This window comes from Diadema setosum, chromosome 13 (assembly GCF_964275005.1).
Source record: "Diadema setosum chromosome 13, eeDiaSeto1, whole genome shotgun sequence".
Lineage (NCBI taxonomy): Eukaryota > Metazoa > Echinodermata > Echinoidea > Diadematoida > Diadematidae > Diadema > Diadema setosum.
In genome coordinates, this window is record NC_092697.1 from 34,951,128 (window position 1) to 34,975,102 (window position 23,975).

The window sequence follows — 23,975 nt, forward strand, 5'->3', positions numbered from 1 at the left end:
TAATCTCTATGGTTCAAATGAAATTTTACATACTTAAGATTAATTTTAAGTGTATTCTGCGATTTTTTTTTGTATATCAAACACTTCTTTCTCTTTGCTAGTCTTTATTTTTTTTTTGTTACTATAGTTGTTAATAATCATTGTTTGATGTTTAGATGTATGCTACGATTTTTATTTGTAGAAAACGTATAGGTCATACATCCCCCAAACGTGCGCTAAACGTTCGCGAGAGTGTCTAAAAAGGGTACGCGAACAGTTTGCGATTACGTCGTAAAATGATCGGAAAAGACTTCGCAGATTTCGCGTAACATACGCGAGACATTCTCCAAAGATTCGGAGTCTGTTTGGGGTTTCACGAACATTTTGCGAACATCGCGCGTGTCTTGCGAAGGTCTTGCGTATATGACGAGGCTTTAAAGACACTTTCGAGAACAATTCAAGAGCAAATCACGACCAAGTGTGCGGAAAAGTTTCGCAAAAAATTTCAAACTTTTTTGAAATTCTCGCCGAAGTAAAAACGACATTCGCGAACAATTGACGACGCTTCCGACCCCTCACGTTCGTTTGGCGATCTTTTGCAGACTAAAATACGAATGCTGGATTTTGCCATTCGCGTCCTTCGCAAATCGTTCGCGTGCTCCGTGAAATCACACCTTTAGCAGGCCCTACTTTTTCTCAATTTTCGTACCATTGTACAGTGAGAAACCCGATAACAAGGTAATTGTCATGGTTTTTACGTCCCCATGATACGTAGGGATGTTCCCCTGTCTCAGTGTATCTTTATTTCTTTCATTGGTCACTAGGCATGTGACCTCTAAAACAGAACAGAGTGGAGGTCCATAGTCGCCAACCTTCGGACTGAAGACGGCACTTAAGAAGGCGGCATGTGAGATATACAACTGTGATAGCCTTTTTAAACATTTTAGGGGAAACACAGGGAAAGCCCAATGCCACTGGGGTAACATGTATAACAATGATATTCAAGGACAGGTAATATGGGGGCACAGACAGATTTAACTGGATTTTGCGACAGTAGATCAAAGGAAGTTTCTTGATTCTGAAGCAGGTTAATCTTACTCTAAAATCAGAGTTCTGTTTCCCTCTCCCTGTTTAGAGGCCATGTTGCGACATAAAGAGATAGCTTAAAATCTATTGCTGAATATTGCTGAGGTCTTGACAGAGACTTGACCAATCCAACTTTAAAAAATGAAATATTTCATTATTGAAGAGAGAAACAAAATGAAATGAAACTGACGTGGGGAAAATGAAAGCCATTTCCGGGAATTTCCCCCGCCCTAGCTCTTCCCATCATAAACCATATGAAAACATCATTCCTTATCACAGCAGGATGTCTGTAAATTAAATGGAGCAAGGGAAAAAAAATATGAATACAGTTTCCTGTGACCTGGGGATTAAGTGATTTAAAGTGTTACTATCTTTGAAACGCAACCACAACCGCAACTAAAGCCACACTCAAGAAAAGTTTGATTTGTTAATCATCTCTTCTGGCTAATCCCGCTTGATCTATTTCTTTAATAGACGCAATACATTGGCAATTTTTGCACACGAATACAACTGTGTCACTCTAAGAAATAACATAAGAACGCACCATTCTTATCCTCACCACACCACACGAGGACAATTGTAGAGCTACTATATTTCTTTTTTAATGCCCACTTCAATCTTTGCACACAACTGCACAGTGTTCAGGGTGGTATCACGAGAAATGAATGCTACCATTACTTTCAGGATCATTCATGGTTAAATCTCCTCCAATTCAATAATCTTATTGATGGGTGGGGTGATTAACACTGTACTTAATTAACAAAATACAATAACAAGTAAATATATATGTTTGTCTCTGTATTTAAGCAACTACCTTGCTTAATTTTTTTTTTTTCAAAAGAAGATTTATGCATCTGCACTGACTGCACTTAGTATCACAGACAGAACACAGTAACAATTAAACATATGAATTGAAGACTACAAAGGAACACAAATGTAAACAAATTCTGCCATGAGTTGAAAATCAAACAATAGATTGCACGTGATTGAATATACTTTGGTTGAAGGGAAACATTTTCCACCTCATCTTTTCTCCCACTCTCTCTTCTCTGATGTAAAAAAAAGGCTAGATGAAATAAAAAATCAGGAAATTGATAATGATCAAATCAAATTGAAATCACTGAAAATGATAACAGGAACCCAGAAATTTTCAAATTAAATTAGAAAAAACAAAACATTGTCATTACAAAATCATACCAAAATAAAAATTGAACAATTCCACTGGTATGAACCAAAATGCAATATTCTCTCTGAGCACATTATCATTGCAATGTGGTGGCTGAAGTTATACCAGAAATCAAATTAAAAATGTCACATGTCCTTTAACATTCCATACACTCCCACTGAGGAAATGCACTGTGCATAAAGGAAATATCTTGAAAAGGGTGCTAGAGGCGTTCACGTGAAGTCTAAACTTTACTCAGGAAGTGATCACAAACGGATTACACTACTACCAGCTCTATGACCTCATTGCATTTCACACTACCAGAAATTTTACAAATTGTGCATGGTGTCGCAAACGACTCAGCCAATCATGCGATGCACGTCATGTGACACAGACATCTATGATTAGACATAATCACAGTAGCACCATTTGCCAATATTTCTTATGCCAGATGTATGGAGTAGCAGTGACAAACTGCTGATTATTACAGAAAGGTGGTCCTTCCATTGGGTGGGGATGGACAGGACCCTACTTTTTTTATTCCATTCATAGAAATACTGATACACTGAGAAGTAAACATTTCCTCTTGTTTTTACCTAGACCATTTCATGTTTACCACATTACACTTACTTTCTCCAACACCTCCACCCCCTCCCTCCCCCCCCCCCCCCCCCACCACCATCAATACATGAAGGAATTACAAATGTATTGAGACTCTCATCAGCTCTGCGGTCACAGGACCACTTAAATATGACGTAATGTGACAGGGAGTGCTGCTTCCACATGGGAAGTACTCTGGTGCTCTTGACAGGCTGGCGACAAATGTTCTGCCAAACTAAACCACATGTGACCTTGCATCACAAAAACACACACAAAAAAAAAAAAGAAGAAAAAGGATACTCACACAGGATACTCAATAGGGCATTTGATAACACACATTTGGGGCTCACTGATGTCGGTTTTCAATGGGTTTTGTTTTGATTGGTTTTGTTTTATTCATTGAGAAATTTATGTATTTCCTATCGGAATCTAAAAATCTGAAGCATAAACTTACGAGTGAAAGGAAAGTGCTTTTTTTCCCCCTTAATTTATGAACATCCAAAATTTTTTTTCTTTGAGGTACACTTATTTGCCCATATTCCACTCATGAGCAGCATGACAGAGTACAAAAAAACAAAACAAAAACTAGAAATGTCGCTATGGCGACTGGTATGCCTCCGCCATAATGCATGGTTCTCCGAATAGGCCTATAGCACAATGTCTTGACAATGTGTGATGACAGTTTCACATAACTGGCAAAACATTAAAAATGACAGGTTTGTCACAAATGCACTGAATGTTCACTTTCCTTGAACTAGGTTAATTTGGATGAACGGCTATACTGTCTAACAAGAGTGCAGGTATTTAGGGATTTGTACCAAACTTTTAACCCTTAATTATAAGTTTAAAGAAGAAGTGAAATTTAGCACTTTCTCTTGACCTTTGACCTTTTGGCCTTTGACCTTTTGACAAGAAACTTCCAAGAGAATCTGTATTGGGTAATACATGCATACACTAAGTTTCAAGGAAAAATTCTACAGGCATTGCATAGATGAGAGGGAAATACATTGTAATGACAATTTGATGAGTTGACCTCGACCTTTGACCCCCTGACCTTTGACCCATGACCTATAAATACCCTAAATGATCACTGTCAGTCAGTACATGTATATATATCAAGTTCCATGAAGATATATCTTGAAATATTTGTGAGATATGGAGAAAAAAGTTAAATTTTAACATTTTCACTTGACCGTTGACCCTTGACCTTTGACCCCGTGACCCTAAAATCTAAACAAAGTATTATACCCCCAGGATATACCCTCATACCAAGTTTGATGTAAAACCACCACACGGTTCTTGAGATATCGACAAAAACAAAATGGGACGGACGTACGGACGTAGATTGTACGTACGGACGGACGGACGACCCGAAAACATAATGCCTCCGGCCACTTCGTTGGCGGAGGCATAAAAATACTACACAGTCAGCAGCAGCATTGATACTTTGAAAAAAAATAAAAAGAGAGAAAAAAAAAAACATAACAGAATGTGCTAAGTGAGTACTGGGTTTGCTTAGTGTCAAGGCAATTGATAATCATTACATGCTGTTGCTTTGGAGTTTCCACTCTTTTAACATACAATGTATTACACATATTTGTGAGTGTGTGTGTGCATGTGCACATGTGGCTACGACAGAGACTTTTTGATGCTACAATAGTCGACTGACATCAAAGCCTTTCTTACACTCTCACAAATTGATTCTTATCACTAATTTCAGTTACGAACTTCCAGTGTTAATGAGTTGTGTTTCATTTTCAAACAGGAATATCTTGCTTTCAAACATAATGCAAATTTCAACTTCTCCACTAGCAAATCATTGGTTTTCTAATGCACAGGTGCATACATTTCATCCATTTTCAGAGCAGCACCACAGTAGCTCCGATTAGAGAAGATGGGCTCAGTAAACTCTTATCGTTACCTTGGGAAAAACGCATGAGTTTTTCTTCTTCTTATATCACCCTCAACAAAATCCTTCATTACACGGTTTCAACAATTCTACACTCTTTATCCATAATCAATCTGTTTGCTTTGATGTACCTATTGTAAAGCGCCTTGAGCATTTAATCAAAGTGGAGAACGGCGCTATAGAAATTGTATGTATTATTATTATTATTATTATAATGTGAGCTCGCAGTTTACCACATAAATGCTGATGCAAAGACCTAACTGGTGCACATATTTGCACATATTACATTTAGGTAATTCTATTTGTAAGTAATTCTACCTAATGTACATAAATCATGCACAAAATAGATGCTGTTTTAACAGCTCTTTACAGTACATAATGCTGGTTTTGAGCATATGATAAATTAGACTTCTTTACTTGTTACACCTGACATTGAATGAAATTCTGAGAAAACAAATGGTAAAATCTAAGATAAGCTTTATAATATTTTTTTTTTCAATTTTCTTGAAAATAGTTGTTCATACAAAAATTGCATTGTTTCTTCTCCATTACCCCATTGAGGACGAGTTGATCTAGCTCTAACACAACCGAACATCACAAAAACCTCAAACACACACACACAAGGCAGCAAAAAGCTGTGACCACATCCACCTATCAGTGAAGGCTACAAAACATTGGCTGATTTGGCATGACAACAGAAAAATGAATGCATCACATCAGAATAAAACGAGCACCTCTCTACGTGGTGCATTCATAAATAATATCTATACTTGTGACTCTTAACAAAATGACTTCAAGATTGACACAACTCCATGTATCATATCATAAAATGTGCAGCAGACACAACCAACATGATGCATGTGAAATGTAGAATGTCATCCACAGTGAAATCTGTTCCAGGTTCAGTCACTTTTCAAGACCTTGCAACTGCAAAAAGAGTGACACCGGAGTGACCACTCTCTCTTGTGTCTTTGTGTCTGTGGTCATCTTCCTTTGACCGTGGCACTCTCTATCGGTCACTTTACATGTCCAACTCACTGTACAGAGTGATACCAGAGTGGCCGCTCTCTCCTTCTCTTGTGTCTGCGATCATCTTCCTCAGACCTTGGCATCGTCTACCAGTTAGTCTGCATGTCCAACTTGTTCCACGCAGGGAATGCTATCAGAGTGGCCGCTCCCTCATGCCTGCGGTCATCTTTTTCGGACCTTGGCATCCTCCTTGACCTTCCAGATCATGAGCTCCATGCAGCTCTTGGCATCTTCCAAGCTGTCATGGCCACCAACTGAACGAAGGAGAGAGGGAAGCCATTTTATGTCACATGGCAATGCATCAAAGCAACTACCGGTACATCCCATTCTGCAATGGTGTTCTGAGTGTGCAATTCAACACAAAGTTCAAGTAGACTACAGTGAATAGAGTAAAATCAGATAAGCAAAATGATACAAGATTCATCAAAATTACCCTAAAACTAAAGAAGTTGTGTAATTTTGGAACTCTTACGTGATTTCACAAAACGATGATTTTGATTGCAACTACAAATAAGCTGAGGTCATGAAGTCATCAACTCACAATTTTCCCATTCCATTTGGTTTGTGCACGCCAATACGACAAAAATCACATTTTGAATTGCTTTTCAAAATGTCCTATTTCTAATCTTCTTACCAGATAATGTTACCACTTGACATTCCTAGCTGCAGTTATGGCTTGAAAATGACATCAGTAACAAAAGTACATAGACCATTGATTTTTTACCTCTGACATCCTACAACCATCAAGTGCAGGCAAGTAACTGTCAACTAATTTTTACCCTGTGTACCTACTTATATCATTCGTAAATATTCCTGGCTGATGCTATGGCTTGAAATGTCTTTTTTTGTTCATTTGGTTATCTTGAAGGAAAAGTGACCTTTGACCTTGAACTTTAACCTTTTATCACTACAACTGTTATGCAAGTAGTTATAACTTTATTTCTACCCTTCCATAAACTTACATCACTACTGGATATTCCAAGGTAAAGTAATGGATAGGGATTACTTCTTGTTTCTTTCTTTCCTGCAAAAGTACAGTGACTGTTGACTCATATCATTTTACAAATAGCTGTCTATTAATTTCTACCCAATCTACAAAATTGCATCACAAGTGGACATTTCTAGGTGAAGATACTGCTGAAAAAGAAAAGAATAACCAAGGTACAGCACCCTTTACTTTGATGGATTTCCCCCGAGATACAATCAGGACCTTAAATGGTATACATGGGCTAGGTACCACAAAAAATGAGTCAAGCATTTGTCCTTAAATTGCTGTGGAATGATGTGTGAGACAGATACATGGACAGACAATCCAAACATACAATGCTCCCCTCACCCTAAACAGCGGCATAAAAAAAAAAAAAAAATGTTTTGTTTAGACAAGGAAGAAGATAGGTACCAAGGGTCCATTGTCACTTTCTGGCTAGCAAAATCACACCGTGGGATTTCTCAAACACATTTCACAATCTTTAAGAATAAACAGACACTGGGGTAATACCTTCTGCAAAAGTGCTATTAAGAGCGAAGTACATTTAAAACTTACACCTAAACAAGGCAAATGCCAAGCAGTGTCTAACAGCAATGTCATATCATGGAATTTCTTAGACACATTTCACAATCTTTAAAGATAAACAGACAGGTAAAAAAAAAATCTTCTGCAAAAGTGTACCCACTACTAAGAGCACAGTACAGCGCACTCCCCTTATAACGAACACGGTTATTCCGGTTACAACAAAGTAAAAATTCAGGCCGGAACATTATCCAATCCATGTAATTTTATTGTTTATTTGTTCGGTTATATAACAAAATTTTGATATAATGAAAGAAAACTACCGGTCCCAAGGACTTTGCTATAACGGGAGTCCACTGTACTTCTGACTTTAAAGTTAGACCTAACAAGAGAGCTCACATGTAAAAAGACACACAAAAAAAGCAAATAATTGTAATCTCAACTGTACTCTGATAATCTTCTCAGAGTCTTTTATCCTAAAATCATTGTCAATATTGTATGTGGACTTCAACTCAATGAAATTAATCCCCATGAATGTACAGAGCAGTGGGAGACCTGGGGCCCGTTTCATAAAACTTGTCATCAGTGACAACTGCCACATTTCTACGACAAATTTGCTCTCAGCCAATCAGATGCAAGGATTTCAGTAGCTTGTCACATCTATGACAATTTGTGTGTTTTAAATGGACTCGTACACCTGTCTTCTCAAAGGTGGTTTAACCCGTTCCTTACAGGAACCTGGTGGTCTGTGTATAAAAGTTTATGGGGATTTTAGAATTCAGTATGGAATGGGTTAAATCTGTTGAAACTTACCATCGTCTTGGATCAACCTCTTGAGGAACTCAGCCATGAGCGTCTTCAGGGCCCGCTTGAAGGGTGGCCCTCGTCGGTGGGGGAATACCACGGACGTGTCCACCACGGTACTGTGCAACAGCTGTGATGGTAGAGATAATGAGAGGATACCAGAGGATAAAATGAACCAATTCTTCTGAAGGTGATCATGCAACACTCCCTCCCATCTAACAGTTTGGTGAAGTAGTTGTGGGAATGGACAGAGAGAAAGAGGATAGACATATGTGACCCGCTACAACAAAAGGATTCGAAAATCGGGGAAGAACAATTTTCTGAAAATGGCATGACTTTATTCCCTTACTCTTCTTCTTTAATTTCATATATATCACAACTCATTAAAGTACTCGGTTGCGGAGACATCAATGATTTTATTAGCACATGTCAAGTTGTTGAGGAAATCAGTTTCGAGAAAAACGCCTTCAAAGTTTTCATTCTGACGCTATCATGATCAAGGGGAGGCTAGACAGTTTTCACCGCTTGACAGTAGAAGGCATGCTCGTAGCGACTTCCGTGATGTTCATTCAAGCTTAGCGCCAGCGGTCTAGCACGACCAATCAGTAATCAGGATGCCACGCACTGACCAATAAGATCACTCCCTCGTTGCAAGGGGCGGAGTCTAGCTGCGGCACTAAACCCAAATATTCGGACGAGTTTCTGTTAAGTTGAAAGTCGGAAAATCATAGCCGAGAAAAACGTTGATTTCTTGCCTTTCCTTTGATCATTTAGCTTCGAATTTTCGGCAAGTGATAGACAAAACATTAGACTACAAAATTATGCCGCAAACAGAAATCCGATTGTTTTGACCAATTTTGATGATGTGACTTCACCTTGGCTCAGCCGTCAGCGACTTTAGGATCCTTTTGTTGTAGCGGGTCACATGTGTACAGGAGGGAAGGGATAAAAGATGGTAGGGGTTAAGGAGAGGAAATTTGGTAAGAATAGAATATAGAAGGGGTAGGATGTAAGCATAATGGCAAAGGCGGAGATGGAATACTGATGGTGTAGGGTATGCAGGGTAGGGATGGGTAAGGGATGGACTGGGGAAGGTATACAGCCTAGGCCAAGGGCACACAATTCTTAATAGGAATGTAATATGGAAGCAGTCAGGTGTACAGATAATGAAGTTCAGGTTGAGTTGAAATACTACAGGTGTAGGGTGTAAAGGGGGCATACATGGGTTAAGAACTACAGGTGTAGGGTGTAAGGGGAAAGGATGGGTTAAGAACAGACTAGGGCAGGTGTAAGGTGTAGAGGGCTAGAAGGGGAATAGGAAAAGACTGGGGATGGGGTGAAAGTGAAACTGGGATGAATGTGGGGTAGGAATGGAACAGGAAAGGTGTAGGGTGTATAATTTATGTAAGGGGTGAGGATGTGTTAGCACTAGGGAAGGTGTAAGGTGTAGAGGGCTATAAGTGGAATAGGAACAGAATGGGGATATAATAGAATTGAGTCTGGAGTGAATGTAGGGTAGGAATGGAATAGGAAAGGTGTAGGGTGTAATGGGGTGATCCGGAGGATCAGCTATGAATGTAACTGAAAGGTGTAAGGTGTAGAGTGCAAACAGCTGGACAGGAAGAGTAGAAAAGTGAGTGTGGGGTAAGAATGGAACAAGAAAGGTGTAGGGTGCAAGTGGCTACACTGTAGTTGTGGGTATGGAATGGACTAAGGAAAGTGTCGGATGTAGGGATGGCAGGGCTACGGAAGGAATAGAACACTGAAAAATGAAGCGTGTAATGGGTACGGGATGGGTTAGAAATATACTAGGTGTGTGGTGAAGGGATGATTGGAGTTTGGGTAAAAATCAAATAAGGAAGGTGCAGGGTATGGGGGACAGGACTGGGTAGTAGGTCTGGGGATAGTGTAATTTGTGTTCAAGGGGATTGCTCTGGTGTAAAAATGGCCATCTTTCACATAGGATATGACAGTTTAACAGTGAAAACAGAACACATTTCCAGGAACTTACAGTTAAAAAGATTAACCATGATCTTTTGGCATTGCAACTTGTAGATATATCACAATAGCATTATCAGTACCTTGAGTGCAAGAAGGTCACTCTCGAGACTGTGTCCAATCAGGATGGTGTGCGCTGAGAACAGGTTGAGAAGAACCGCCTGGACTCCACGGAGCTTTGTCGTCACAGGCTTCAGGTCATTTTCTGTTATACCACTGAACCTGAAAGACACAAATACAAACACAACAAATGGATAAATGAGTTCCTCAATACCAAATCAGACTACCACATCAGACTAACAGTCGTGTGTTGTCTTGGTAATACATAAAGGGAAAAACAGTTATTGAAACCAGCAATACAGAGCAACTTATTGCAAATTTGTGGTAAATAAAGCAGGAATCCATGGAAGCAGGAATGTATGACACACATTCACACCCTCCTCCCCATCCCCTTTTTTGCTACAAACAATTATATGCAAAAAAAAAAAAACCCAACAACAACAGCACAGAACTCACAGAGACATGTGAAAATAATAAGTAAATAAGGCAATCTGCATTTATTGTGTAAACCTTCCGGGAGGATGGGTATTATACTTTTACACAAAACAATATTTCTAGGAGATACAACATGCACATGGACAACTTTTGCATATCACCAGTAATGACAGAGGTCCCATGACATTGTTGCTGAATCTATTCGGAAAATAATCCAGACTCAAACGTACACATTAGCAACTTCACACAGGCTGCATATCTACCCTGTCATAGACTCACACCTCACAAATTTTCTTCAGCAAAGACACCCATATGTAAACTAGCTCATTAGCTTATAGCAATTGCAATAATCAGAAAGAAGCACAGTTTACTTTCAATACGACAAACAGATACAGACACAAAGACAAACATAAGCCTATTTAAAGGGAAGGTACAGTATTGGTGGAGATGAGAATTGGGCTTTTAACTTTTTTCAAGATACCAAGAAAACACTTATGACATAGTACAGAGGATACCATTCTAGGAGGGATTCAAAGTCTATTTGATGAAAATCGGGTTTGGAATGACTGAAACATCCAAAAACAAAATAAAACAAAGCGATCGTAATAAAGTGTGGGTCCCACACTTTATTAGAATCGCTCTTTTTTGGATATATCTCAGCCATTTCAAAACCAATTTTCATCAAATAAATGTTGAATTCCTCATAGAATTGCATGCTCTTTCATATTTCATAAGAGGTTACTCATTATTTCACCAAAAGAATGTTAGAAACCTGAAAATAAGTCTCAACCAAAACTGTACGACCCCTTTAAAGTCTTTTTTTTTTTATCATTCATATCTGATCACCATTCCATTCAAAGCCAGGCTTAACTGTCGGATTTGTCTTCTCTTTTTAAATAGAATATCTATGTTTATTTTTCAGAGTACTGGGATATGTGATTATGCAAGATTTCAATGAATAATGTTTGCTATGAAAATCCACTGTTTAAATGCTGATCTGCACTACTGGTAAGGATAGCTGGAAAAGGGACTTTGATCTATCAAGGAAGTGCAAAAAGTTATGGGACGAAAGGAAAAACACTGCATCAAACATAGTTTATGTCCTGTGTACTTTACGTCAGTATTCAGTAATCACTACAGATGTGCTTTTAGCAGGTCTCATGTGCAAGTATCGGAAAACATCAGTAGTGCACAAGGGCTAAATGAAAGAATATGATTATGTGCAGCAAAAAATATGTCACACATTTTTGTTCTCGTACTTTAAAAAAAAAAAAAAATCTGATGGAAATTAATGCTAGTGTCTCATTTCACTTCTGACACTGTATTGGGCAAAATGCAAGAAATAATATACAATGTACATCATCAATTGTCTCCTTTTTATTTCACAAGCACTAATTTTTGGAATTATTTTTTCAATTCTACAATCTTGTATTAAAGGAGTATTGTCAAATTGACAACTGGTGAAACGGATGTTCTGCAAGGTCACAAGCTTGGATGCTGGGCCTGGACAATATAAAAGTGGGATTCTCCCACTATTTGCACAGAATTGCACAACTCCCCCCCCCCCCCAATCATTTGACATACTTTGCCTTTCATTTTATTTAATTTCTGTTCATGTTCAAGGCCAAATAAGGTAATGGTCTTGATCACACCACCTCGTTCTCACAGTGTTTGAAAAAGGAAGCAGCTTTCCGCATGGACTAAACAGGCAGCTCCAGTGGAATGGGCACAGGAAATGTCGCAAGAGCTGACGCTGTATGTAATCACTACACCGCATCATACTTGGGATTGCCGAGGGGGGTTTTCGGGTCATGTGACAATCAAGGCAGACAGATGCCGCCAGGTTGACACACTGCCAGGAGACTGGACAATGGTCAAAGCGTGGAAGTGGACACTCTCAGCTCCCGGACTTCTCCCCTTCTTATCAAAGGCTCGATATAGTATGTGGGAATTTTCAGCAAGGTCATTGAAAGAGGTTCTGGGCCAAGTGGAAAGACAATTTGCAGAGTTGGTTCACTGCTTCCTGGACTTTCTTCCTTTCTAGATATTAACACCGATGGGAAGTCTGCGGCAGGGTTAGGATCATGGTTAAGGTTAAGATTATTGCATAGAATCACTGGCCATATACAAAATATTCAATTTCAATTTCAATTTATTTTCATATTTCTCGATGAAAAAATACATCAAATATAACAAAATTAAATGAAGTACATGATATCAAGCTGGAGACATACATAAAATATTGCAAATATATAAAACATATAGTGGTCGATCTATGAGGTTTGGAATCTGTGAATGAATGCTAAAGAAATATGAAGGAACCTACTTAAAAGCGAGCTTGTTGATCGTAGGTCCCAATTAAAATCGAGTTAAAGATTAAGATAGGGAGCACGGGTACAACAATGACAAAAACATAGAGAAAAAAAAGTACAAAAAGAACAAACATTGATGAAATATAAAGACATCCTGTGTCCTAGATTCATTTTACTTGCTACACAGTTGCCCAAATATTTAATTTAATTGTACCTGGTCTCGACTTCATATCTGAATTTCATAAAATTGGGTTACCCCCCCCCCCCCCAAACACACACACACACACCCACACACACACTCCTACAAGTAATTCCTGTGTTATATCTATTTCACAGGAACCAGGGCTACCTTGTGTTTAAAAAAGCAGTCAATACTGCTTCCTGTTTGAAAATCTGAGCTACATTGTACATGCTCCAACATATTATACCAGAGCCTATATGGTTTTGTTTAGAAATTTGGGGAAATTAGGGGGCAAAAAATTAGGGTAGAAAATAAATGGTTAATGCTTCAGCATGGTAAAACCTGTCCATGACCAGATTTCATATGCAGTATTCCCCATACAAAGGTTATCAAAACCATTCAGTAAGCATACCATGTATGAAAGCATGGTGATGTATTTGTTTAAAAAAAAAAAAAAAAAATCTGTAGCTCTCTTTATAGTGACAACATAATTCTCTTCTTTTTTTTTGCTGGAGCATTTATCATAAATTTGAATGACATTCTTCAGCAGAGTTTGAAAATTTTTGCTTTCAAATTGAGACATCGAAATGTTTTATAGAAATGATGGGTTTGATTCTCTGAGATTTCCACCAATTCTTGGAAGCAATTGGGAGACAATTTGAAAGTGGACTGTCTCACCACATTCGTACTGTCTTTCAGACATAGAGTAAAATCAAATAAACGGTATGTTAGGCTTCAAGTAAGATCTGACACATATAAAAAGAAAGGTACATCTAGGTTTAACCTGTTGAAGACCAGTTCCGAGGATACTTGGGCAGGTGTCTATGGTAAATGCATGTTACAGCAATATCTGTCCGTCCTCAATGGGTTAAAATGTTATTATTATTATTATTATTTTTTTTTTTTTGTACAAAGCAATAGTACTGGTCACAGTCACATATATGCAAATGAAAGGAGAAAATGTGATCACCTGGCTAGAGTCAAAACAGCTGATGAAATATCATTTTAATACACTGTCAAAACAGACCTAGAAACAATGTGGTGCTCTGGGAAGTTCCCTGTAGTGTTTGGGGAACATAGGCAAAAATCTGAGAAAAAGTTCACTGGCAAGACATTCTACACAAACAGGAAGAACATGTGATTCAAACTTTCTACTCTCACTTCATGAGGCTACTCCAGATTGAATTGCACTGAAAATATTTGGATGAACGACTCACGGATGCAACTGCATGAAACAGGATACAAATCTAGGGGCCTTGGAAAACAGATTATCTGCATTCGTTACACATTTCTTCAGCCAATATGCCACTTGGCATATTGGCTGCACTACTTGGATACTCTGTGTGTCAGCTTCATTGACTGATGTTGGTAAATGTGCAATGTCATGAGACAGTGATAATTTTATGTGTTGTGTGAAGGATTGAATTACATTGCTTTGTCACATAATAAGAATAGACATTTCTGTTCAGAGACAAGCTCCATAAAAACTCTAAAACCCCCTCCTACTTTTTTCGCAAATCTGAAGATTACCATAAGTTTTGATTTTTTTTCTTGTAGAGACACCATTACTTCACTCCCTTGCCTTCAACACACACAAAAACACACATACAGGCACATACAAATACCACATGTGAAATTATAATGCTTTATTCAAGGGTGACAATTCTTCATGATGACCATTTTTACTGTTTAAACGTTTCTCTGAGTCACTTTCTGAATAAACTAGTGGCAATCAGATACCTGCATGCAAATTTGGAAACAGATGGCATTTGATCAGATCAATAAAACAAAGAACCTGTGTCCTGTTCAAGTGGATAGTGCATTACCCTTTCATTACCCAAACACGGCATCACTGACAAAAGGATGCATCTTCAACATAATAATGAAGGTATCAATGGGCACTTTGCAGTGAAGGTGAACATACATGTGGCTAGATATGCCATGTGTGTGCTCAGTAATAATGGCAGCCTCTCCCATTTGCTTGGATGCTTGGCTCCCAAAGGGGAGGGTGTGACCATACTGGATTGTGGCACAGGTTTTATTCAGCTGACTATTAAAGATGTTATGCTGTAAAGTCCTTTGACCACCCACATTGTGGTGAAAAGGTGTGATACAAATGATGTATGTATATAACCTTCATTGTATTGAACAATGAAGAAGAAAATATGCTATGATTACTCAGTCAACAGTGAATTAACCTTTGCAAGATATTGCAACACGCAAGACAAACATTTTACTTGCATCACGTTCACATGTAGGTCACACATATACACTTGTACAGTATATCAAGTTCATTGGCATAAATGTACTTCAAACCAACACAAGAGGGCAGACTTCCACTTCACACAAATCTCATGAAGGCTGTACATTGCATGAACTGGCAGTCCCCTTGTTTGTACATTGTTCTGCTATAGCAAATGCATTTGGAGTCTCATTTCTCTACAATAAGCCAGTTCAGAGTCCCACTTTGCGCATGAGCAGAAACAAGGTCATTCGGACCAACATGCATGTTGGTTTTTAAATTCACTGGGATAAGCATCTGTGATGTAATGATTATTCATGTAATCCTTATACTATAAATGCCGCTTGCCAGCACATCCACCTGACAGCAAAAGTGGTATTTGGCAATATCAATAAAAAGAGATTGTCAATACATCCAATGCCAGATAATCAAATGGATGCTTTTACAGGTCTTAATTGACGGATCATTCTGGTCATCTGGTCGCTACGCAAGTTCATTCTTTGTTTGAACAGGATTGATGAATCCCATTAATTGTTACGTAAAACTTATGCATTATGTCGCTCTGAAAACGAGTGAAGTGCCCCTAACCAACTGAGAAAAAAGAAAGGTCATTCGTACCAATGTGCCCATAAGCTAACTCTGAACTGGCTTATTTTCACAACATAATTACTATTCATTTAGAGGCTATCCAACACATTGAAATTAGATGGTCACATACATTTACATTACATCACACATACATAAAATAAAAAACTGGGACAAAACATTTAATGTGAATTGTTTTTGTTGTTGTTGTTGTTTTAAAGAAAGAAAGAAGAGAGAAAAATGGGGTATACAAATAAATTGTCCCAGAGAGCACTTAACATAAAACAAAAATTATAAATCTTAGAGAGATATAAACAAGAATATTAAATATACCAAGTCTCCACAAGGGAGCTCTTATCATCTCCACGAGGGAGCTCATATTGTCTCCACAAAGGAGCTCATTAAGTCTCCACAATGTGAATTGTAAACTGAGAAAAGACAAAAGTGATAAGAAAATAAGGATGAAACATACAGTAGGCACCCTTGAAAACAATGCCCCTACATATTTTCTAGGCGATAGATATATTTTTACACAATCCATTCCTTGGGTGTTGAATTGTTCCACCACTCAGTGGACTGTGAAGTGTTTGAAAACTCACCTTGTGTTGTAGTCTACCACTTCATTGTCGGGTTTGACCAGGGTGTCGTACACCTCCTCCAGATCAGAATCAACAATTGTCACTCTGGTGAGTTCCAGTCCCTTGGAGGTGTAACACTGGAGGTAGGGGAGGAAGACAGACTATTATGAGGGACTACTAAAAACACCAAAAGCCTCAGTAAAGGAAAGGGTAAACTATGAAATCAGGGCTGGCTTTGTCCATTTGTTTTGTTTGCTTATTTGTTTGTTTTGTATAATGCCTATTAGAGTTCTAACAAAGTTGTAGGCTTAACACAATGAAACACCATTCAAACCCTTCAAACACTATTACCCCATTGAAGTCGAGTCCCGAATATACTCGGGCAAGGGGCTATGGGATGTGCATGTTGTAGCAAAATCAGTCCGTCCTCGATGGGTTACGAGTCTTTCAGACCTATCATGCACAAAGAACAGCGGAAAATGTATCGACTGCTATCTCACATGACATTATAATGAATTCAAACAAAAAGGGATACTATCCCCAAATATCTAATATGAATGAAAATGAGCAAATAAAATAGGATTCCATTGGGATGAGCTATTTTCTTTACTCATTTTATTTCAAATAGTAACAAAGAACAAAATCTTGTGAGGATTATCTCTTCGCCTGCCGTAATCACAACTTGGTGATGATTCTTGATTTACTTGGTCATTTATTCAAATATGCATACAGTGTACCTCAACAAGGCAACATGTCTGATAGTAAGAACACCATGGAAACACAGTTCATACCAAAACCATAATTGGGAGAGGAAGAGACAGAACAGAAGACATATGGTAGGGATCACATGCTGGTGTATTCATCTTTGTGAGAAAGAGATAATAGAGAGGGATAGAGATGTATCTGAGAGAGAAGAGAGAAAGACACAGAGTGAAGATCACATGCAGATGTGTTTGTGTGTGAGAGAAAGAGAAAGAGAGAGGAGATATAGAGATATATCAGAGAGAAAGACAGAGTGCAGAGCTAAGGGGGCATACAGGTAGATAGGCAAGTTTATGTGTGAGAGAAAGAGAGACAGGGGATATAGAGACATGTGTGAGAGAAAAAGAGATAGAAAGGGGATAGATAAATATCAGAGAGAGAGGGGGATATATAAATGTCATATAGAAAGAAAGAGATAGAAAGACCAAGATGGAGAGAGAGAGAGAGAGAGAAAGGAAAGGAGGTGGGTGGGGGTGGGGGGGGGGGGGAAGAGTGGGATGAGGGAAACACACACACACCACCTTACCATTTCACAGTCCAGGGCATATATTCCAGGATGTCCATTTCTGGGAGGAGATTTAGGAATGGTCTTCATGTATCCTGAGAGATTACTTGTCTTGTCCTCTGTCACATGAAGCTGTCAAACAAGAACAGATATTTAAAAATAAATCAAAAGCAAAACCAAATATACACTTGTTTAGCTTTAAGCGTAAAGAAATTTCAATTTTGATTTAAATCCAGAATGGACACGTTCATACCAACAAATCAATGTTGTTGCTTTAAAAAAAAAAAAAAAAAAAATCATATCAAACCCCTAGAGGAAGACACGCGTATGTGGAAGGATAAAGTTATTCGACAAATTTGCATGTTTATTATGTACTTTTGCAGACTTGACCTAATACACTAAAACATCCATGAGGCGAGACAAATTCATGGAAGGTTACCTACCTTAGCCCATTGAAAACTAGTCACAAGCAGGTGTCTATGGGAAATGCATGCTATAGCAAAATCAGCCTGTCCTCAATGGGTTAAAAGTGAAATAATCTCAATACAATGATATAAGGATAAGATACACATGCAATGACAGTTCTTTATTTCAATGAGAACAGTACAGAGCATTGCATATTTTGTTCTATTTGTAGTTGTATGCTTTATACTCATTTGTTTTATATTGTTTGTTTTTTCTTCAAATTGAAGAACTGTTTCACAAACTGTATTTCTTACTCTTGCTGAGCAGCATCCCTTGACTTCCATGTCTCCGGAGCAGCAGGAGAATCGGCTTTCAAGCACACCAGCAACTAGGAGAAGATAGGAGATTGAGGTGGGAGATGATTGCTTTGTCACCATCATTATCATCATTACCACCATCATCAGCATCACCAGCACCAACATCACAATCATCAGCATCATCATCATCATCAGCAGCAGCAGCAGCAGCAGCAGCATTAGCATCAGCATCATCTCTCCACCCCCATGTCATCATCATCATCATTATCCTCCTCCTCTTCCTCCTCCTTTTCTTCACTATCATCAACCTTTTCCTCATCATAATCATCAAAATTGACATCATCACTTTCATTACAACATTATCATGACATATCATATACAGCCCAACAGGCACACAGCATCGGTTTCTCTTTAACTGTTGCCTTGTTCTACCAGAACATCAATCTTAATACTCACAACAAGGGCAATCATTTCTATTGCTCCCTCATACTGCAAAGACGAGTTAAGTTCAGGCAATATGCAAATTGATCACTCCAACATTCATAACAAGCCATGTCATTCTGTAATCTCGTCAGTAATTACCATTTGGGCATGTTGTAACAATCAACATGAATATTAGTGACACTATGATAAATAGTATTGTTCATAAAATGAATATCTATGAGGACCAAAATCAAAACAAACAAAAAGCTGTAATCTCACTCCTGCGAGTCCACAGCCTGCCCCAGTGATAGGTACAGGGCTCCTTGGTGATATACTGCCCCGTCGGCCGCCTAAGGAAGGTTGCACCACAACGACAGCACACTTGCTGGTTAGCTGGTGTTCACACATGTGGAGAGGAGTGAAAGAAAGCTACCCAGTTAATTTTTAAGAAGCCACACTGAACGTATCCTATAGAGTACTGAAGTGATGACGCGAGTCTTACGTTATAGCTTGGGTGGGAACCAAATGCGCGCATAAACACTAGCGCCATGTGAGGTTGACTAGAACCAGTTTCCATGGTGATGAATGGCAATGACATCACATTTTGGTATGAATGGCTATGATATCACAGTTTGCTAATCTACATTGCAGGTGGGAGCTTTCCACCAACCTGTATCATATGAAATGTTAAGAAGGCATAACTGGCACACCTTCTGCAATAAAATGTCCAAGATCTTGCTGTTTTCTGGCTGCCTACAGGAATATGGCCCTTTACAACTAATATTTGAGAGTAGATATCTTTTGTCTGTACCAAAGTATTTGAGAAATATGAAAATCAGTGCAATTTTGTGCAAAAACAAATAGAGAGCTGCTCAACACCTACATCATACAATGTCAATTTGTCTTTCTGTCTATACTTTATCTGATCATAACCTTTGTGTGTGTGTGTGTGTGTGTTTGCTTTTTCCCCAAAAATTTTCACTGATCTACTTCTCCAATTTTTCTGTTTTCATAAAAAGCAACTTATTACTAGGATGGACCTTTTCCTTCCAGCTGGCATTACTCACGGTCACTACTGGTCACTTTCTTGGTCTCCTCTTCCTTGTAAATGAGGGCATGTCCCGATACTTCTGATGGTCGAGGATAGCCGTTCTCTCTCAGCAGTGTCTCAGTGAGGATAAACGGTTTCAGTCTCTCGTAGAGCTGTGCTCCTACATATGATACAAGTATCGACAGTATAAGCTTTGGTAAGACTTCACGGGAGAAGGACATTATCACTTCCAAAATTCCTCCAAATCTCTCCACATCTCACATGGTTATGATTGAAATATTTTTAAAATGTCCTTACATCAACAAAGGCTAAATTGAACAATTTCTTACAAAGTCAACAAAAATATCACACAAATATTGAATACAAACTTCCTAATGACACAAAATACTCAGAATTTAGAAGTGACACTAATTATACTTTTACAAAATAGCAAAATCAGCAATGGCAATGCACTATATTTTGAATCCAAAGTATTGGTAAGAAATCTGGTTTGTAAGTCTTTTTTAGAGCTTACAATCACACAATTCTGAACCTTTATAATTGCAAATGCACCTTACCATCTTTGTTTTTATGTATGATATTAATATCTCAATTTCATTTGTAATTGACATACAAGTTGTATAATATACAAGTAGTATGATATACGAGGTATGATATGATATGAAATGACGATATATGGATATATCACGTTGTATACAATATATTAGTCTGTTTTCATCTAACAGTATTCCATGGAAGTTTTCCCCGAGGAGCAAACCACTAAAGGGTTGCGTTCTCACCAGTGAAACTCTCCTTTTCTTGGCTGTGGGAGCTGCGATGGATGCTGAAGGACGTCTTGGCTGCCAGCTTCCCTCCCAGCACCGCCTCGTGCGAGATCACGTTCCGGGCCGACATCAGCGTCGGGGTGGACGGCGGGGAGTCCAGCTGACTCGCCGTGACATTCTGCAGTTTCTTCAGGGCATTCACACACAGGTTGAGGTAGATGTTGCGGCTGGAAGCCCTCTGGTAGACGACCTTCTCTTCCTCCAGTCCCTATGGAGAACCAAAGTGTGATGTCACAGGCATTCATTGCCATAGAAACTGGTTCAAGACAACCTCACCTGGCCTGGTCTGTGAATGCTATTGTTGCAAACCATCCTCTCACCTGGTTCTAAAACAGGCTATGACAAAAAGACTGTCACATCATCACTTCTGTATGCTATAGGCATCATCAATGGTTAGTAGTGAACATGGACATGTTTCACTACACCTCACAGACAACAAAATAAATGTTCATCAACAAAACAAAACAAAAAACAGAAACTGACATTTGTCACTACTGTAAAAGTGGATTAATATTTTGCGGTGTTGAAATTTTGGCACATTTCAAGCAACCAGAAACTAGCATGAAAATTAAAGCATGCGAATATTTTTGCTTGCTATATGTTCCAGTGGTTGATGTCTTGATTCTGCAGAATTAAAAACATGCAAAACTCACCTTATCCGGGTGAGCGCAAAAAATTACTAACATCAAAATATCCACTATTACAGCACATTCGCACAAGTTCTACCAAGGAGGTACTAGGCGAGCCTAGTACCTCCTTGGTTCTACACATATTTGGAGGTCATGACATGATGATGCTTGCCTATGTTAAAACTTTGCAGAAAAAACATAGCAAATAAAAGAAGAAGTAAAGAACCCACGGCATAAAATACCAGCAAAGCATAGGTTGGCTTTATCATATAAAGACAGTATGTCCTGTATAAGTTTCTTTTATATTTTCTGTTGTCTTAAATTCTCACTTCCTTGTATTCGCCCCTCTACCTTTCTCTTCTTTCTCTCTAATTTTCCATCTTTAACCCATTGAGGACGGACTAATTTTGCTACAACACGCATTTCCCATAGACACGTGCCTGAGTATGCTCGGGACTCATCCTAAACGGGTTAAAACTTCTTACTCTAACTAATCCTTCTTACATGGTGCTTTAGGCCACACTGTAGGAGTTCACCCTGCTCTTTCCTTTGGTTTCCTCACACAAATCACACTTAATATCATGGTTTACCATTCCATATGACCAATGCTTACATTGAAACAATGATCCCTGTTGCTAATATTCATGATAGCATGTTCATATACTTGATATTGAATTTAGTCTTATAGGTGACATTGACAAATGAAATTAATTTTACAGACACAAATCCCACTTTGACAAGCATCATAGATCATGTGTTACATCTTAACCCATTGAGGACAGAATGATTTTGTTACAACACACATTTCCCATAGATACTTGCCTGAGTATACTCGGGACTCATCCTTAACGGGTTAAAAATGCTTGGAAGGAGATCAACTTTATTATTTATTTTCTTTTATTTTCATCACCTACAGCTGTACATTGTAGACCTTACTGTCTAGGCTTGTGGCCATGCTGGTCCACAAGATCCCGAGTGTTGAGATCAGTTGCAAAGAGTATTGAGAGCTGTGAAACTTTCTACTACAGGGAGGTTGTCTTCAATCAAACCCCATGTCATGTGTGCATTCGCCTTCTCAAAGGCTTCTCTATCTCTCCTGGCAGTTTCCATGATTTTGACAACCATGTTGGTCCACAAGAGTCCTAAACACAGACATACCCATGTATGACATACCCACAAGATGCATGCCATCAGTCAGATCCCATGTGTCCTGCATACAATTACCTTATCAAAGGCTTCTTTTTCTGTCCTGGCCGTTTTGATGATCTCGTCGATGAATAAGTTGAGATAGCGCTGCCTGATGTTGGTTGGCACCTTGTTGCTCCGGTCCGGAACCACCATGGGTCTTTTGCTCGCCTTATATGATACACAAAATAAGAGTAGGAAAAGAGTAGGAACAGGAGCATGGCCATGTCACCAAATCTCTTTAAGTTTCAAATGAAGATACACGTATGCATAAAGTTTCAAAGGAGATGGAAAAGATGAGAATCTCTTCAGTATCTTTGTTAGTCATTTATTCGTATTATCTCTCCATGACTATATTTGTAATAATCATTGCTATTCCCACTCTTTCTCTTAACTAAAGAGGTTGTCTCAAAAACTATAAGCATATGTGTGAATTTCTCTCTTTTTCCTGTAAACTAAAAGAAATCTGAATTTTGCTTTTCCTTTCATCACTTCTATGGCTATATTTATTCCACATATTACTATCACTTCCATTAAAACAGTCACAATTATCTGTTGAGTGTACTACTGCCCCGTCCATCTTTGTTATTTTTATTCCATCGTATTTATAGAGAGCAGACTTATCACAGAGAGTAGAATGAAAAGAATATGCATACATTCAAGTTATGTGATAAGAATGAATTCACAGTGCTGAGAAACCCATAGATTTTTTTTTTTCCACAAGACTTTGACATCTCTATACACTTTGCACAGGATTATCCAGTTTCCCACTGACTCATAATTAGAACATCTAAAGATCACACTCACTGATTTGGGCACGTGAGCAACCCTCTTTGCCGATTTTGCGTTCGACATCGCTGTCGTCTTGTTGGATGGGTCTGATCCCATTGTCAGCCGCTGCAATGTTGAATTGGTCGTTCCTTGAAGGTGATAGAAAACATTGCAGATATACAGTGTAATCTCTGACAGCTAGTCTTAGCAAATTTGATGCATGTGCCTAATTGCAGTGTTATGTACAAAGAGTGCAACACAGAATATTTTTATCAAACAGCATCTAAAGGTGAAATATCATGGGTAAACTGGCCAGTCTTAAAACAAGACTGACACCATTATGAACAACACATTAAAAACTGGCAAAATGTTGAATCACATCTTGCAAAACTGAGTGTATACATTGTGATGTAATATATGCTGTTGAATAATTTGTATGGAGTCTCAGCACTTGAGCTGTGTCTTTGAGAGTGCATCTCTGTATGAACACCTTCACTGAACCTATTATGCATCTAGATGCTATTTACCTGTATTAAAGCTAAGCTTGCCTTGCCATCTTCATGGCATTCAGTTGAATTCTTTCCAACCCTTGGCCATGATGTAAGTGAGACAAACTCACTCTGGATAACA

At 38.5% G+C, this 23,975-nt stretch overlaps 1 protein-coding gene across 1 annotated transcript in view; it reads right to left on the bottom strand.

Annotated features, from left to right (window-relative positions):
- Positions 1-5,701: 5,701 nt before the first annotated feature.
- LOC140236619 (uncharacterized) overlaps positions 5,702-23,975 on the bottom strand; it is a 33,701-nt gene continuing 15,427 nt past the window's right edge. Inside the window, exons 5-15 of the mRNA XM_072316539.1 lie at positions 23,382-23,494; positions 22,614-22,745; positions 20,716-20,968; positions 19,953-20,096; positions 19,165-19,278; positions 18,460-18,533; positions 17,762-17,872; positions 16,495-16,610; positions 10,164-10,302; positions 8,092-8,212; positions 5,702-6,022 (exon numbers count right to left, since the gene is read on the bottom strand). Of these exons, the coding sequence (XP_072172640.1) occupies positions 5,931-6,022; positions 8,092-8,212; positions 10,164-10,302; positions 16,495-16,610; positions 17,762-17,872; positions 18,460-18,533; positions 19,165-19,278; positions 19,953-20,096; positions 20,716-20,968; positions 22,614-22,745; positions 23,382-23,494 (1,409 nt within the window). The 3' untranslated portion in view covers positions 5,702-5,930. The remainder of the gene's footprint in view (positions 6,023-8,091; positions 8,213-10,163; positions 10,303-16,494; positions 16,611-17,761; positions 17,873-18,459; positions 18,534-19,164; positions 19,279-19,952; positions 20,097-20,715; positions 20,969-22,613; positions 22,746-23,381; positions 23,495-23,975) is intronic.